Source organism: Ictidomys tridecemlineatus, chromosome 2 (assembly GCF_052094955.1).
Source record: "Ictidomys tridecemlineatus isolate mIctTri1 chromosome 2, mIctTri1.hap1, whole genome shotgun sequence".
Classification (NCBI taxonomy): domain Eukaryota; kingdom Metazoa; phylum Chordata; class Mammalia; order Rodentia; family Sciuridae; genus Ictidomys; species Ictidomys tridecemlineatus.
In genome coordinates this window covers 218,845,334-218,860,599 of record NC_135478.1, presented here as the reverse complement: position 1 = coordinate 218,860,599, position 15,266 = coordinate 218,845,334, and the positions used below count along the sequence as shown (strand labels likewise).

Below are 15,266 nucleotides of genomic sequence, written 5' to 3'. Positions count from 1 at the left end.
ACCAGGTCTCAGTTAAGCTATTCCCCCAGGTTAGCCTCAGTTTCTTATCTATGAAAAAAAGATGCTAATCTAGATAACTCAGAGCTGCATCCAGGATATCTTCCCTTTTGTCTAAATCTTTGGGGTCTGAAATGACTACCCTTCTTCAATTTTTCCTTAAAATATATATGTAAAGCATATTAATCAGCAAGGCATGGGGGATGATGAATCTGCATCATTCATTACCTGACCATAGAGAATAAGCCATTGGAGCATAAAAATTATTTGAGACTGAAGATATTTGCTACTGAGATTCCTGATCTGCCTAAAAGCATCACCTCAAAAGAACTTAATTGTCATAAATTCCCTTCCTAGGAGCAGCTCTAATTTTCTTTGAAACAATAAGCACCAATAGACATTGTCATAAAACAATTACATCTCCCATTGATTTCCCCCAAGATTTGTCTTTCAAACAGTCACTCACTTCTGAATAAATATCTTTTTTCCCTTCCCTTACAAGTTGGTAGATAAGCCCCAAGATCTAAACATCCTTTTCAGTTACTCATCACTAAGCACTCCTGCATGCAAGCACGTGTAAATAAACTGCCTCTTCTTTGCTGATCTGTCTCAGCAGAATTAAATCTGGGAATTAAAATCTAAGAATTAAATCTAAGAGGGTAGAAGGAAAATTTCCCCTTTCTGAATTTCACAACCACATGTTATACTAACCCATATTCCATCTTTATGGTAAGAATATAACCCAGCTAGACATAATGAGGTACTAACTTCAGTGAATCTCATATCAAACAAGATTCAAGCTGAAAAAAGTCAGATTACATCATAAATTCAAAATCCTTTTAAGCACCTATCACCATTCTTAGAAATCTGCCTTTTTGCCTTGGTTTCTATGTAGGGACAAAAGACCTCAAGCTCTACTGACATACTCTGGTTGCAGGAACAACAAAGGCAGAATACCTAGGATCTTATGGCTTCACTAAGTCTGACCTTGGTTTGTTTTCTGATTCCTTCAACTACCTAAAACTGCAGAGTCCTTGTGTTCTTTCAATCTATTCTTAGGCTATCAGGTTTTCTAGAATCATTTTACATCACTTAGAGTGCTTCTCAAATAAACTGTGGTGAAGGATCAGATATTTTTTGAAAATTTAATTTTCACTTCACTGCAAACTGATACTTCTGTAAAAGAATATGAAAATGATTTTTTATGAAAAAAGCTCATTCATGCATTGGATGCTACAGCAGTATTCCTATTATTTTCTTTACTGATCTTACTGTATGATCTGAAACAGCTTGTGAGCAATCCACAGACCACACTTTGAGTAGCATTAATATATCCAATGGTCCTTAATTAAGAAGAGGGTAGAGGTCAATATCCTATGTCCATCTTCAACCCTGGGAGATACTGATACCTCTCCTCTTACCCTTCGGTGATTCTACTAGAGCTGCCACTGGAGTCTACTGAATGTAAATTTAAAGAGGGAGAAGAATCAATTTTTAGAAATTGTCTCAAAGTAAAATTATAAGGAATGGTTAGCTATCTCAACTCTATAACAGAACCCTTAGCTATCTCAACTCTATAACAGAAAATAATCCACTGGAGGCAACCAGATTCAGGGAAGTGAGAAGCTAGGAGAATAATCCCTTATACATGGCTACTATGTGGTCAATAGGTCAATGAGATAAGACAGAACAACTAGAGAACATAAGGCCCTAAGCAATAGCTCAATCACTCTTAAAGGGACCCATTCCTTTTATCATAGTGCTGTAAGAAAAGGACTTAAAAACTGTTCTTCTGTATGTTTGCTTTTTCATGACTATCCCTTTAGTCCTTTACCCATGGCATTGCTGTTCATCAGAAACACCCCAAAGGATAATCCACTAGCATCTTCAAGGCACAGGAAAAATGTCTGAGCACCATACAAGTTATTTCCATCCTGCAGAAAGAGAATTAAAATCCAAAATTTACTACCAAGTAGTCTAAACATCACATTGCTGGATTAGCTTAGAAAAATCAGTTGTAATCATGTGAGGACACTCATGGCTAATGAAGATGCAAATAAATTCTAAAATATAGGATCTCTATTTGGTTGATGTTTATCAGGTGAACTAGTTTTCTTATGCAATGAGCCAGCTATGAGCACTCATTTAATATGTATGTGCTGGTTGTGATTACCTGTTAGGTGAAAGGATTCTGAAGCCATCATTCCAAACAACTCTCCTTTCAAAGAAGCGTACCTTGACCTGACTTAACCTCATCTGCATAAGAATCAGCAACTAGATGGAGCTCTAATCTAGACTAGTTTTCTAGATTCCAGAAGAGGAGGTATCAAGCCAGACTCCCTAGGGAAACCCTAGGATGGAAGTAGACATTTCTATACTCTTTAATTTCCCCAGATGGTTGCCATGTGTAGTCAGTTATAAGAATCATTGCTCTAGAACAGTGTTTCTTAAAGTTTGGTGGACATATGACTTACACAGGCACCTTAGTTACGAAGGGATTCTAATTCACTAGATGGCGGGAGGGACTGAGAGCCCACATCTCTCACGTGGTGCTGCCTGTGCTTCACTCTTTAAGTGGCAAAGATCTAAGGCTCCATAATAAGTGATCATCACCAGCTGTCCTGACGCCACTCTTTTCTGCTTTTCTGATGGGCATTTGGTAGCCATGAGCATGGATTTTAGGTGAAACATAGTACAGACTAGATTCTTTATTAAGTGCAAATTGTTTTACTTTGGCTATTGAACTGGCTTCTCTGAATCTCATTTTTGTCTGTTAAATAAGTAAATTATTGTTATTTTTCTGAATTATTTTGATATATATATATATATAAATAATATATAAAATAACTGCTTAATAAATTATTGCTGGGATCTCCTTTCATCCAGGCTTCTTAGTTCATACCCTAACAAAGTTCTGTTTACTCAGCCAAGTCCTGAACCATAGAGTATTTCTAAGTTGAGAAAACAATGCTGCCTCAAGTTTTAACAATCAAAAAAAAAACCAAACAAATGAAAATAAAATTTAAAAATAGTAGCAACAATTAATGATTTGACCCCTATGCCAATTATTCTTTTCACAAAAAAATAATTGATACATTGCTTTGGCTCGGACTTTATCCCATTTTTCTGACAAGGGTGGTAAGTCAGTGATTTTTTAAAAGTCAGCCTAAAATTTGGCACATCATAATCAACTATTATTCAGACTACAGCTTTTAAGGACATTTTGTCCCCAACTGGTTAATTCAAAGGGGAAAATATAATGTAAAGTAGTTGGCAGTTACTGAGCCCTTCCTCTGGGACAGACATTCTTCTAGATACTTTATATGTTTTGATTCATTTAATCCTCATGACAACCCTATGAGATAAATACATTACCTTCATTTTATAGATGAGGAACTGAAGACACAGAGAAATAAATAACTTGCCCAGAACCATATAATAGTACCAGAGCCAGAATTCAAGCCCAGAATCTTACACCTCACTACTATACTGTACTTCTAGAAGTGACCTTCAAGTATGAGGCTACAATACTCAGTGAAAAGAGCCCATCCTGAAAGCTTACCTTATTGGGGGTTGTGTCCCTGGTAAATATGGGCCAGGTCTTCCAATTCATGTCATGCCGGTATTGTTGGTGCACATGTTCTCCCAGACCATACACATTAGCACTAGGCAGGCGGATGGAGAGCTGCAGGAACTGATCCGCAAACAGGAGGGGCCCGATGCTTGAGTCAAACCTAGGCACAGGTGGAAAACATGGGAATGGGCTGGGCAAGTGCAGTGGAGAGAACATAACTGCTAAAAAAAGTGGTTTTTATATCTATTTAATCAGTCCCATTTGCCCCGTGTGATGTTTTACCATGGACGCTAAGACATCTAGACTCCTTTAGGGCAGTTTCAATGTGGCACACTTCTCATATTTGCCCCCCAGATACCCAATCTCATGACCAGAACACTATATTTTATGATCACAGACTAGTAAATATTTACCGGTGGGCAGATGGTTAGATAGATCAGGAAAGAAAGGGAAAAATGCAGAGGGGAGAAAAGTGCTGGTGCAAACAGAAGGGAGAAAATATATATACATTTGGAGGCAGAGTCCATTCACAATTGTGGGCTCACAACCTTCAAGAATATTATTGAAATGCACCTTCCCCCAGCCCACACACCTCCCTTCATCATCTTCCCTAGATAGGTGTTCAAAACTTACAGAACACGATTGTTGCTTCTTCTGGTCACTTTGATGCTAAATGGCTGTTTAGAGACCTCAACTTCATAGTTCAAGGAAGCAGCAGCATTTCCATTAAAGGGTTGTACATGTTCATGAGGCACTTCATACCTGTCCTTGGTTTGGTCAGTCAACTATACAGAGAGATGAATAGAAATAAAGCCAAAATCAAAACCTTTCTGATTTTCCAAAATACAATTATCCCTACCAACACCAATGCTTCCCAGGAACTGGCATTTTGCTTAAGAATGTATTCATTACATTACCAACTTCAAATGATTAACTATTGAGCATGAGTTAGGCTTGTATACTGCAAGTCTGCAGAGATGACTCATCCCTAGAAAATTCAAAGCTCTGATAATTCTGATTCTTTTTTCTTATTTTGTTTTGGTTTGATTTTGGCTACTACATTTCACATGGTATCTAGGGCAAATAAATGAAAGTCAAAAGTGCACCAATGAACTCTGTAATATTTATTTAGGAAATTATCACATAGAAGGAAGACTATAGATGACTTCAATATACAAGTACTAAATAATAATGACAACAGAGAAAAGTACCTACATTAGCAAAATTTTCTACCTAGTCAAAACTATAGTCATAAGGTGGGGGAAAAAAGCCTCTTAAAGATTTTATTAAAGTAAACAAACTATAACCTTAAAGTGGAAACGGTTGGATGTCTGGTATTCGGCTGTGAGAAGAACGTTGTCAACATCATTTCCAAATGGGGATGAAGAAGGCAGAGTTTTCAACTGCGCTGTGAATCCTAACATGTAGGAGAGAAAAGGTTTTCATAGCTGACATTATACATTTGCAAATAACAGCCAAATAAAAATTAAGCTTAAGGTAAGGGACTGATTAAAATGTTTTATTTGCCAAAGAAGAAAAAAGGCAAAGGTATTCATACATACGTACTATCTTAGGTCAGATCCCAAAGTTAAGAAGTATTATTAACTTGTACCAAAACCTATGCCTTTCTTCTACAAACTATGATTGAAACCCCCCCAAAGGTTTAATTCTTATTCTGACAGACTCATTCTGTGTTGATCAGATACTCTTTACTTTTCAGTATATATTCATTATTCCTTCTCAGTTATTTTCATATTCCATTATGGGTGATCATGTACATTAAAGTCATCTCCCTGATTGAACAGAAAATCAGGTGAGAGCTGAGGCCTTATAGAAAAGCCCATCAGACCAAGAGCATCTAGAAGAGAAATAGGCCTTATCCTTCATGCTAGGAGCATGCCCAGAATAGTCACCACTGTTACCCCCACAATGTTCATCATGGTGATGCCCTTCATTTTAGGGTTTGGAGGAATAAGAGGGCATGATCAGCCCATGAGCACTGACATTGACTAGGTAACTTTTCTAACATTTATAAAATTGTAAATCATTTCATTTTGTAAAAAATAAGACTAGAGTTGAAATTAATCTCAAAGCTGAGTTAAAATTGCCCACTTTAAAAGTGATAAACTTGAGAACCAAAAAGATTATGACAATTACACAAGTTCATACAGGTACATAAAGGTGAAGCTAGAATAGAACATGGTTTCTTGACTCACAAGACAGAGGTTGATTGCTGTTTGGTGTCAAAATAAGTTCTAATTCTTGAAAAGAGCAGTGCCACCTTCTGTCACATGTGATGGTGTGGCAGCACAGCAGTCCCCTGTGTGCTGCCACAGGGCTTCTCTGGGAAATACAAAGCCAGCCTTCAGAAGGTCTGGAGCTGCTGCCTCTTACCTGCATTTGTGTTTACAGGATCCCCCTGCACTTGGTAGCCATGATTCTTAGAATAGTAGCACCAAGGAATACCTATGGTTTCCTGAGCTTCCCAACAGCAGCCACGCAGGTCACATGTATCCTGAAACAAGAGATGAGTCAAAAAAACTCCATTTAGTTGTAGAACACTATATTTCAGAAACTATAAAACACCTAATTTGGGGTTAGGACATCAATAAATTCATTTTACAAATAAGGAAACTAATCATTAGAGAAATTATGTATGTTATATCCCCAGTGGCTTCTTTTCACAAGGAATTTTTCCTTGTGAAAGAGTATAGGAATACAATGCATTCCATGTCTTTCATCACAATAAAATTGATAAATATTTTTAAAATTCTAAAGTATAATATTGTTTTATCACCAGTAATCTAAAATTACAAACAACACTTCATTGATATTAGCTTTGACTTTTAAAATCAAAAATACTCTGCAATGAATTTTACTCAGAAAACTTCAATCAAACAAACTTTGCATTGACTTCTAAATATATATGTTGCATATTTGTGTGCATTCCACACAGGTGACATATCTATGGTCTCTTGACTCCTACCAAGGCAGAAAGTAATCTTTCCTAACACTCAAATAGATCCTAATTCTTCCTTTAAAAAAGTGCCTGCCTTATGCCACAATTAATGACTAAGTCAAGTGGAGAATAAAATGAATATAATCTCTTTCTCACACCAACTAATTTTGGGAAAGAAACAAATGTAACTACAAGGAAAAAAGCACATTATAGAAATCTCTAGTCTTCTATGTGGGATGATCTAGGGACTTGGAGCTAATAGAAAATAATGGGATTCACTTCATAGAAGAGATCACAGAAAGATTATGACTTCAGTCTTGTTTTCTCCCTTTCACTTTCTTTGTTGGAATACTCAACTCTGGAAGGAGTCATCATATAATAAAAAAGGCCCACATGGCAAAGAACTGAGGTTCTCAGTTCAACAACCCCCAAGAAGCTAGCTCTTGACAATAATCACATGAGCAACCTTGTCAAAGATCATCATAATTCCAGAAGAGTCCTTGATTGCAGTCTTCTAAGAGTCTCAGAGACAGAGGTACCTGGCTAAACCAAACCTAGATTTTCAATTACAGAAACTACAAGAAAATCAGGCTTATTATGTTAAGTCATTAAGTTTGGGTATAATTTATTACACAATAGTAGCTAACTCATACATCCTACCACATCATTTACAGATCAAGATCCCAAGGCCCAGAGGGTAAAGTTTCACAGATATGAAATAACCTACCAGAAGGTACTTGGCCATTGAGAAGACAAAACCAAAACTAAATTTCTCCCTGTCCTTTTCCTTTTACTTTCTGAATTCTGGGTTGAATACCACTACACACACCTTTAGGAGGATACAGCAATGTTTTAAAAATGATAAGGAAAAAAAACAGTTATGTTGAGCTATATGAGAAATTATGTTTAATCAAACACTAACTTTTACATTAATAGCAATTTCAGGTTGTGTATCCCTTATCTGAAATGCTTGGGACCAGAAATGGTTTGAATTTCAGATTTTCAAATTTTGGAATATTTGCATACACATAATGACATATATTCAGGATGGAATCAAAGTCTAAACACAAAATTCATTCATTTTTTTATGTATATCTTACAATATACATAGCCTGAAGATAGTTTTATACATTTTTGAAAATAATTTTGTTTTTAGGATGGGGGCAGGAAACAAGGTTCCATAATGTAGAATTTTTCACTTGTGGTATCATGTTGGAGCTCAAAAAAAATTGATTTTGGAGCATTTTGGGTTTTTAGATTTCTGCATTAGGGATGTTCAATTTGTATTAAGGGTCAAAAAATGATGTTTGTCTGTGACTTATCTTGCTGTAAGATGAGTTTTCACTATGAACTAGATTTTGTTCCTTCCTTTCAAAGCTCACTTAGATGCAAAGTCATTATACAGAAAAAGAGAAGGACACTGAGAGTAGTGTTAAGTAGAATGGCTTTTTGCACACTCCCCAGAGCTTAATACTTTTTCATTGAACTGAAAAGGGCAAAGAGCAAAGTGGTCAAAGCAGCAAGGAGAGTAAACAGCCTCTCTTGGCCAACTCAAAAACACCAGCTCCTGCCCTCAAACACAGCAATTAGGGGAAGCAGGAGAAGCACAGCAATATCCATATGACTTGTAAAACCTAGGAAAATGGTTTTAGAGGGAAGCTGTGAGAATGATGACATGAATAATATGAATGCAAATTAGACTCAAGATATAAAATGCCCCTTTAGTTGGGTATGAGAATTAAAATTTAATAAGTACTGCCAAAACAATCTAGGATGTGTAACTACCAATACAGTACTATGGAGGAAATGAGGATGGGGGCAGACAATAAGGAAAGAAAACACATGCTTTTGAAGACTCCAGGGCAGGAAGTAGGACATTAAAAAAAAAGACCAAATGGAAAGCACAAAACCTAAGAGGGAAAGCCATGTCAATTATCACATGGTTTAAATACTTTTAAAACAAAGATAATCAGATTACATTTAAATAACTAAATTCAGATAAAAGATTTTATAGGTGCTATATCCAAAACTTAGGTTTGAAAAAGCACTGGAAGTAAAAGGGGATCACACATATAAAAAGCATGCTAAGTAACAAATCAGCATTAACAGCAGATAGATATTAAGTAAATATTCGTTGTTAGGGAGACAGAGTCATGGCATGATTTCAATCCACCAGGATCATCTCAAACCTCAAATTTGATATGTACTAACAATAAAAAATTCAAAAATATATATAGAAAAATATTTCAAACTCATAAGGTAAAACTGGGGGAGATAGCACATAATAGAATATTTTTATGGTACTGCCCTCAGTAACTGATAGACAAAGAAAACCAAAAATATAGATATTTCACTTTTTATATAATAGTCAGCCCCCTATATCCATGGGTTCCATACCCAAGGATTTAACAAACATCAGATTAAAAGTATATTTAATTGTGTTTGAAATGTGTAGGCTTTTTTTTTCTTATAATTACTCCCTAAACAATACAGTATAACAACTCTTTATATAACATTTATACTGTATTAGGTATTGTAAATAGTCTAGAAATGATTTATAATATATAGGAGGATGTGCATATTATATCCATTTTAAATAAGGGACTTCAGCACTTGCACATTTTTATCCACTGGGGGTTCTGCATGATGGTATACAGGCTCTTGCATCAACACAAAGATCAGTTGGAAAGAAACCAGATCCTGAAGTCACTGTTAAAAATCCAATCAACCGCCCTTGGCATTTAAAAGAGAGAAGAAATAAAAGGAGCAAGTATTTTACACCCAAAGTCCCCAGAACCACAAAAGAAATGAAAAGTAGACAGAAAAGAAAATCCATGTTCATAAATGCAAAGCCTAAATGAAAAAAAGGATACACAACATTAATAGAAATCAGCAAGATTAAATAATGACAAAGTTTCTACCAGAAATAAAGAACTTTAATATTAGAAAACCAACTTGTGTAATTCATCATCATAAATCATCAAATGAAGTATGTCATATAGTCCTTTAAATTCATCAGCTATTCATGATAAAATTCTTAGCAAACTAGGATTAAAAAGTCACTTCATTCATTTGATAATGGTAATCTACAAAAAACCTATAATAATTATCATAATAAATGGTGACATGTTAAAAGCATTCCTTTCCAAATGGGGGGGGGAGCCTACAGGGCCCGTATGTATTAGTGCTTGCAGTTTAAAAATACACCAGAGGTCCTAACAACACAAGGGACACAAGAAAAGAGTATATAAGACTGAACAGGATGACATCAAGACATCATTATTTGAGATTTAACATTGTCCAGGAAGAGATCTAAGAAAATTTGAAGGACAAATTTAGAACAAATAAGTCAATTATTGTTATATAGCATTCTTTATTTTCTTTTTAAATTTGAAACTTCTTCCTTTTCAACTGTGGGCATTTAATCCCACTAGAATACATAGATAGCAAATCACAAAACCACAAAGCCTAATGAGCTTCATTTTCTCAAAATAAAACACTTCATCAAAACAAAATGTCATCAAAGTAGATGTTTGCAACATGTGTAATACAAATAAGACTGAGAATTTGAAAAAATATGAATGAACAGATAAAAAACTTGTACACATCAAAGAGATAAACATTTCAATACATAATTAAGAACAAAGAAGAAATTCACAGAAATAACTGAAAGATGTTCACCCTTGCTAGAATTCAGGAAAATTATCACTAAGGTCACAAAGGGATACTATTTAATAACCTTAAAGTGTCAAAGTTTAAAAGGACTGTCGATTCCAATGTTATTAGGGATGCAGAGACTGTAGTAAGATGGTAAATTATAGTCACTTTAGAGATTAATTTGAAAATATCTAGTACACTTGAAGCAATATACCCCAAATCAGACACATGTAAGTAAAAATGTTTACAGAACTAGTCATAACAGCATCTTTGCAACCATAGCATATTAGAGAAAAACTAATTTCTTTTATCCAAAGAAAGGATGATTTTGATACACTGTTTCACAGTGAGCACAAATGAATTAAAGAGATACATATCAATTTGGATAGATCTTACAATGCTAAGTGAAAAAGATTGCAAAGCATGCATTTTTGTTTAGAAATTGAGTATACCTACTGCTTGTATCTGTAAATAGTGATGGTACAAAGGAATCATGATGGATTTCAACTTTGGAATGTGGTCACCTCTGCAGAGGGAGCTGGGAAAAGTGATACAGCAGGGGAATACAGGGGAGTTCATCTTTGCTGGTTCCATTTTATCTCTTAACCTGGATTGTAATTCTACATTCTTGGATATCTTAAGTTATTTATTAATAATTACTTCAAAGGAGTTCAGTGCTAACAGAGCCAAGGTGAGAAAAACAATTATCTGTTTTCTTGACCTCCTTCCTTTTCTGTGAGTCCCAACTTATTTTCCAACCTTCTATATACTGGATTACCAAAAACACTATAATAATCATGCTAATAAAATGAAAAGACAGACTAAAAACACCATATTTTCACCAAAATACCTTCCAACATAATAGCATAGAGAAATGATGATAAATGTACAGCTTTCCCTTTGTGGCAGAAGCATCTTACTCTGGAACTCTCAAACCATGATCTTGTTAATTCAAACTCAGAAACTTTACAACTATAAAAACTTAATTTGGCTTTTTTTTTTTTAGAGAGAGAGAGAATTTTTTAATATTTATTTTTTTAGTTTTCAGAGGACACAACATCTTTGTTTGCATGTGGTGCTGAGGATCGAACCCAGGCTGCACACATGCCTGCTACCACTTGAGCCACGTCCCCAGCCCTTAGTTTGGCTTTTAGGAATTGCAGTTCAGGAAGCACAGGTTCAGATAGCTATGAATCTGTGTTTGAGGAAGACAGGAAAGGTGGGAGTTTATGTGAGCAAGCAGTATCATTTTATTAAAAAAACTGTAAAAATCTCTTGGTGTGGGGGTGTTTTTGTTGGAGTTCAGAACAGGGGTTAAGTGATTGACAGAACACTAAGAAAAGAATATATATATATGAAATAAAAAAATAAAATAAGAATATATATGAGTAAAAGTGTCCATAAAACCAGAGCCTGATAATCTCTTGATATGCATATTGAGTCGCTGGGCACAATGTAATTATCTGATTATCTTGATGTTTGTGCCTACAGTCAAAGGCTGAAGGTGACTGAAGTTTATCACAGCTAGAATCCTGTGGAAGTCCAGCTTCCTTAAGGCTCCACTCCACTTTGAAAAGCTCTTTCAATATTGCTTTTATAGTGAGTTTTCTTTATTTTCATATCCTCTGCTACTCCACCCCCTCTGATCTGTATTTTCAGTAGTTGACCAATCTTTACACTTATTAATGCCTATTCTGAGCCAAATAAGCATTCCTCTGTAGCTGTATAAAATGGCTGCAAGGGGCTGGGGATGTGGCTCAAGCGGTAGTGCGCTCGCCTGGCATGCGTGCAGCCTGGGTTAGATCCTCAGCACCACATACCAACAAAGATGTTGTGTCCACCGAGAACTAAAAAATAAGTATTAAAATTCTCTCTCTCTCTCTCAAAAAAAAAAAATTGCTTCGAGTTCTCTTCCCATCAAGAGGGGGTACATACACCCCTTCTTATTAAATGTGGGCTGGCCCATGACTGATTTAATCAACTTAGTACAGAAAAAGTGATGCTAAACTGCTTCTGGGCTTTTACTTGAAGAAGGCTGGCAGCTCTCTCCTCCGTGGTAGCCAACAGCTATCATGTAAGAAGTTCACTGCCAGGCTGGAGAGACCAACAAGAGAGATTTCAGACTATGTCAAAGGGTAGAGGAGCCTGTGGTCCCCCTTATATCCAAGGTGCCAACCGTGTGGATGAAACCATCTTGAAAACATCCCAACTAGATCAGCCACCAACTGAAACAACCAAGTAATCCTAGTCAATGCCTCTTATGAGAATCACACTGCCAAAACCTGCCAAGTCTCTGACCTATAAAATTGTGGGACATAAATCAATTGATTGTTTTTTTAAGTCACTAAGTGTGGAGTAGTTTGTTTCTCAGTAGTTAAAAAAAAAGAGAGAGAGAGACTCTTCTGTAAGAAACAGAGGACTTAGAGCAATTTTCATGAAGCTGGTGCTATGGTTTGAATGTGTCCCCTCCAAAACGCAGGAGGGCCACTAAGAAGTGGTAAGGCCTCCAGGGCTCCTCCCCTGTGAATGGGATTAGGGGCCCTTATACAGGTGGACCCCTCCTGCCTTCTTCCCTGTGAGGATGCAGCAAGACTTAAACAAATATGTCACTCTGCCCTCTCCATGGTTTAGACTTTGAAGTGTCCCAAATTGGAATATGATCAATCTCCAGAGAACATTTCCCAAGACCTTAGAGATCACTAAATTCCAAAATCTTTTCAATCACAGAATTCAGTACAGTGTTTAGTAGTTATTTTCTTAATGAAAAATTTATCTGACCACACATTGTCTCAATCACTGATACAGATTTGACAGTATGCAAGGAAATGTGATAGGAATCAAGTCATAGATATTTCAGCAGCAAAGCCAAGATTAAAAACCTGGTACTCTGGTTTTCCTACCATGCTCTTATTCAATGTCTACACTAGCAACAACTAGCAAATCATAAACATAAGTCTATTTGTGGGATTTTATAGCTCACTGCTTTTCCTAGCACCAGTTAATGGCTCTTAACTGATGATGTGTAAACACAAAGTAATTTTAAGGGTGGAGACTCATAATGATCTTGGCAAAATGCAACATCTTTACTAGTATATCATAAAACTGAATCCTTTAAATATATTGATAAGAAACTGGAATGGGAAAAAGAAACTATAAGCCAAATAAATAATTGATAAGTAGCTAGAAAGTGTTTACTACAAAAAGATAATAAAGTTTCTGAGCAGGAAAATATGTTAACCTTACCTCTCAAATATCATGGTAATAAATATTACCATTGGTTGTCTATGGAAAATGCTTAATTGCAAAATGCTTTCAGCATTTTGACATTTCAGTGTCTAAATTGTCATGGGTGTGTGCTCTAAGTGAAGTTATAGAGGCCTAGAAAGGGCTAAAGAGAACTTTAGATGACAAAACAAAGTATTTGAATTTGACCCAGTATGCAGAATGAGCTTCTATAAGAACAGGAGTTTTGGGTAGAAATACAATCAAAGTAGAATGTTAAAGAGAACAGTTTTAATCATGTTTAATCAAAATGGAATAAATGAAATGGAATTCAGAGAGATGCTAGGAGGCTACTGGAATACGATGATCTAATAATGTGTTGAGAATGAAAATGAAGTAATTATTCTGGAAAATATTATTGAAGGGCTGTTTTGAAATACTGGTCACAGGGATAACATAAGTCTATTTGTGGGATTTTATAGCTCACTGCTTTTCCTAACATCAGTTAGCAATTGAAGGGAAGAGCTAAGCAAAAGTTCTGCTGATTCTGACTCAAAGACCAGAAGCATAACAGAACTACTAACAGAACCCTTACAGTAGAGAAGGAAAACCAAATAATGAATTCAGGTGTGATAGGAAGGCGTCCGGTGATAATGCCCTCTAACCAGCTGCCATCCCAGAGCTAAAGATCAGGACTAGATCTAGATAACTGGATGAGCTTTTCTTCTGAGACACATGAAAAGGACCCCTGGAGTGCATTCACACACACACACACACACACACATACACATACACACAAATGAGCGCTTGCCAAGCACGTGTGAGACATTGGGTTCGATCCTCAGCACCACATAAAAATAAACAAATAAAATAAAGACATGCTGTCCACTACAACTACAAGAATTCAAAAAAAAATGAAGAAGAAGGTTGGCTGCAAAACACCAAGTGTTTAAATATGGGGGGGGAGAGTATCGTGATTTTTGACTGAGATCTCATTCCTCACTGTCTTCACTCACTTACCTTTACCTGAGATAAATAAGATGACTATTTTGATGTGTTTACCTCTCATATCATACCTCCCTCTACCTCACCCCATTCCCCCAAGAAGATTAATCCACTAGTGGAGGTTTATCCTCTAATAGGAAAGAAAAAATATCTTTTAATATAAAAGCCCCTTAGAGAAACCAGAAAAGTAACTCCCTAGAACTTCACAGACTACTGCAGTCCACTAAGACAGTGATGGCTACGGAGATGAGTGTGGGAGTGCCGCACAGATCCATTCTGTATCTGATACACATCTGACACATCATATTAGTGGACTTCATTCAAAAGGCTGCACTTGGTTTTCATTCAGATATCATTTTTATTCTCAAAGTAAAAAGTAACTGACAGGGAGTGTGCCAAGTTTATTATGATAATCAGGTGCCCTTCAGTCAGTGATCAAGAAATACTAACATAAATGCCCACGTGCTGCATTATCTTCGCCCTTGTATTAATTGCCTTCTTCCTTCCAAAGCATGGCTCTTGAAACTTTGTCCTTATTTTAAATCATGTTTAGTGTAAGTGTATGACTTTTATTATAGTCTCTAGATAACACTTCGGAATTCAGAAAGAAGGGAAATAGAGGGCAAGAACAAATGCAGTGACGGAATCAAAGAGAACTAATCATCAGTACTCTTGCCAGATGAAATGTAAATGTATTTCTAGCAAGTTTCAAATCTTACAAGTGACATTCTTATACTAAAATCTTATTTGTTGTTTCTCTGAAAATTCAAATTTAACTGAGCAACATGTACATTTATTTGAATCTGGCAATCCAAGGGAATTTTCCAGCTCTTCCTCTCCTGAAGCTACAAA

At 36.0% G+C, this 15,266-nt stretch overlaps 1 protein-coding gene across 3 annotated transcripts in view; it reads right to left on the bottom strand.

The window, feature by feature from the left end:
• Window positions 1-15,266, bottom strand: part of Mgam (maltase-glucoamylase) — a 172,920-nt gene that overhangs the window by 148,676 nt on the left and 8,978 nt on the right. For all 3 annotated transcript variants that reach the window (XM_078040676.1, XM_078040678.1, XM_078040677.1), the window contains exons 4-8: window positions 5,966-6,086; window positions 4,879-4,988; window positions 4,205-4,356; window positions 3,560-3,731; window positions 1,832-1,931 (exon numbers count right to left, since the gene is read on the bottom strand). In XM_078040676.1, coding sequence (XP_077896802.1) covers window positions 1,832-1,931; window positions 3,560-3,731; window positions 4,205-4,356; window positions 4,879-4,988; window positions 5,966-6,086 — 655 coding nt within the window. The remainder of the gene's footprint in view (window positions 1-1,831; window positions 1,932-3,559; window positions 3,732-4,204; window positions 4,357-4,878; window positions 4,989-5,965; window positions 6,087-15,266) is intronic.